The sequence below is a fragment of the Malurus melanocephalus genome, unplaced genomic scaffold, assembly GCF_030028575.1.
Source record: "Malurus melanocephalus ecotype Western Australia unplaced genomic scaffold, MMel_1.1 scaffold_1229, whole genome shotgun sequence".
NCBI lineage: Eukaryota > Metazoa > Chordata > Aves > Passeriformes > Maluridae > Malurus > Malurus melanocephalus.
Window position 1 is genome coordinate 44197 of NW_026624461.1, and position 1740 is coordinate 45936.

The 1740-nt window shown below is 60.7% G+C and overlaps 1 protein-coding gene across 1 annotated transcript in view; it reads right to left on the bottom strand.

The window, feature by feature from the left end:
- The window catches only part of LOC130586631 (dnaJ homolog subfamily C member 27-like), a 13941-nt gene extending 13776 nt beyond the window's left edge, over positions 1–165 (bottom strand). Inside the window, exon 1 of the mRNA XM_057387502.1 lies at positions 20–165. Coding sequence (XP_057243485.1) covers positions 20–106 — 87 coding nt within the window. The 5' untranslated portion in view covers positions 107–165. The remainder of the gene's footprint in view (positions 1–19) is intronic.
- Positions 166–1740: the final 1575 nt, after the last annotated feature.

The following is a 1740-nucleotide window of genomic DNA, read 5'->3' on the forward strand; positions in this document are numbered from 1 at the left end:
GCCAATGGCGGCGCCTTACCTTGCCCACCTCGGCGTTGCCCATGGAGATGACTTTAACCCGCAGCGATTTGCGCGGCTCCTTCCGCTTGGCCGCGCTCGCCTCCATGGCGGGGCCGGGGCCGCGGCGCTCCGGGCCGAGCCCGGTGCCGGTGCCGSTGCCGGTGCCGGTGGGAGCGGCGGGAGGATGAATGGAGGGAGCAATGGCGGCAGAGCGGCGCTTCCGCCTCACAGTCCGGGAATTCTCGCGAGAGCTGCGGCGCGCGCGCGGAGGGGCAGCGGGGATGAGGGGGGGTCCGCCGCTGGCGGGGAGATCTCGCGAGATTTGAGCGGCGGGAGCGGCCCGCCAGGGGGCGCCATGGGGGGACGGGTCACGTGCGCAGGCGCGTGCCGGGGTCACGTGCCCGGTGTCATTGTCATTGTCGCTGTCACTGTCACCTGCTCCCGTTCCCTTTTCTTCTTCCTCTTTTTTTGTTGTTCCCTTTTTCCATTCCCCATCCCCTTCCTGTCCCTGTCCCCCTCCCTCGGCCTCGTGCCTTGGCCCTCAGCCCTGGCCCTTGTCCCTGTCCTTGTCCCTTGTCCCATCCCGTGTCCCTTGTCCCTGTCCTTGTCCTTGTCACCTGTCCCTGTCCCTTGTCACCTGTCCCTAATCTTTATCCCATCCCTTGTCCCTGTCCCTGTCACCTGTCCCTTGTCCCTGTCCCTAATCCTTATCCCCTGTCCCTGTCCCTGGTCACTTCTCCCCTTGTCACTTGTCACCTGTCCCTTATCCCCTGTCTCTTGTCCCAATCTTCTGTCCTTTGTCACTTGTCACCTCTCCTTTATCCCTTGTCTCCTGTCCCTCTCCTTATCCCTTATCCCCTTATCCCTTGTCCCCTGTCGCCGTCCCCTGTCCCTGTTCCCTCTCCTTTGTCTCTGTCCCTTGTCCCCTTTTCCTACCCCTGTCCCTTGTCCCCGTCCCTGTCCCCTCCCTGTCCTGTGTCCCTATCCCTGATCCCTGTCTCTGTCCTTGTCCCCATCCCTGTCCCCTGTCTTTGTCCCCATCCCTGTCTCGTGTCGTTTATCCCATCCGCTGTCCCCATCTCCTGTCCCTGTCCCTTGTCCCTGTTCCCATCCCTGTCCCCTGTCCTTCTCCTCTGTCCCTTATCCCTTGCCCCTCTTCCTTGTCCCTTGTCCCCATCCCTTTATCCCCTGTCCCTGTCCCTCTTCTCCTCATCCTGTGTCCCTGTCCCTTGTCCCTTATCCTGGATCTCCTGTCCCCCGTCCCTATCCCCTAATCCTGTCCCTTGTGTCCATTCCTAATCCCTTATCCCTTATCCCTTGTCCTCGTCCCCTAATCCTCTTGTCCCTGTCCCTGTCCCCTGTCCGTCCCTTATCCCTCATCCCCTGTCCCCTGTCCCTTATTCCATCCCTTGTCCCTTATCCCGTGTCCCTGTCCCTTACCCTCACCCCCTGTCCCCACCCCTGTCCCCTGTCCCTGTCCGTTACCCTCATCCCCTGTCCCCATCCCGGTCCGCTGTCCCTGTCCCTTTTGTCCGTTCCTTCTCCTGTCCCTTGTCCCTATCTCTTATCCCATATTCCTTGTCCCTGTCCTTGTCCCCGTCTGTTTTCCCTCATCCCTGTCCTTGTCCCCTTTCCCCTTTCCCCTTTCCCATTCCCCTTTTCCTTTCCCTTTATCCATTTCCCCATTCCCCTTTATCCCTTTTCCCTTTCCCCTTTCCTTTTCCCCTTTCCCCTTCTCCA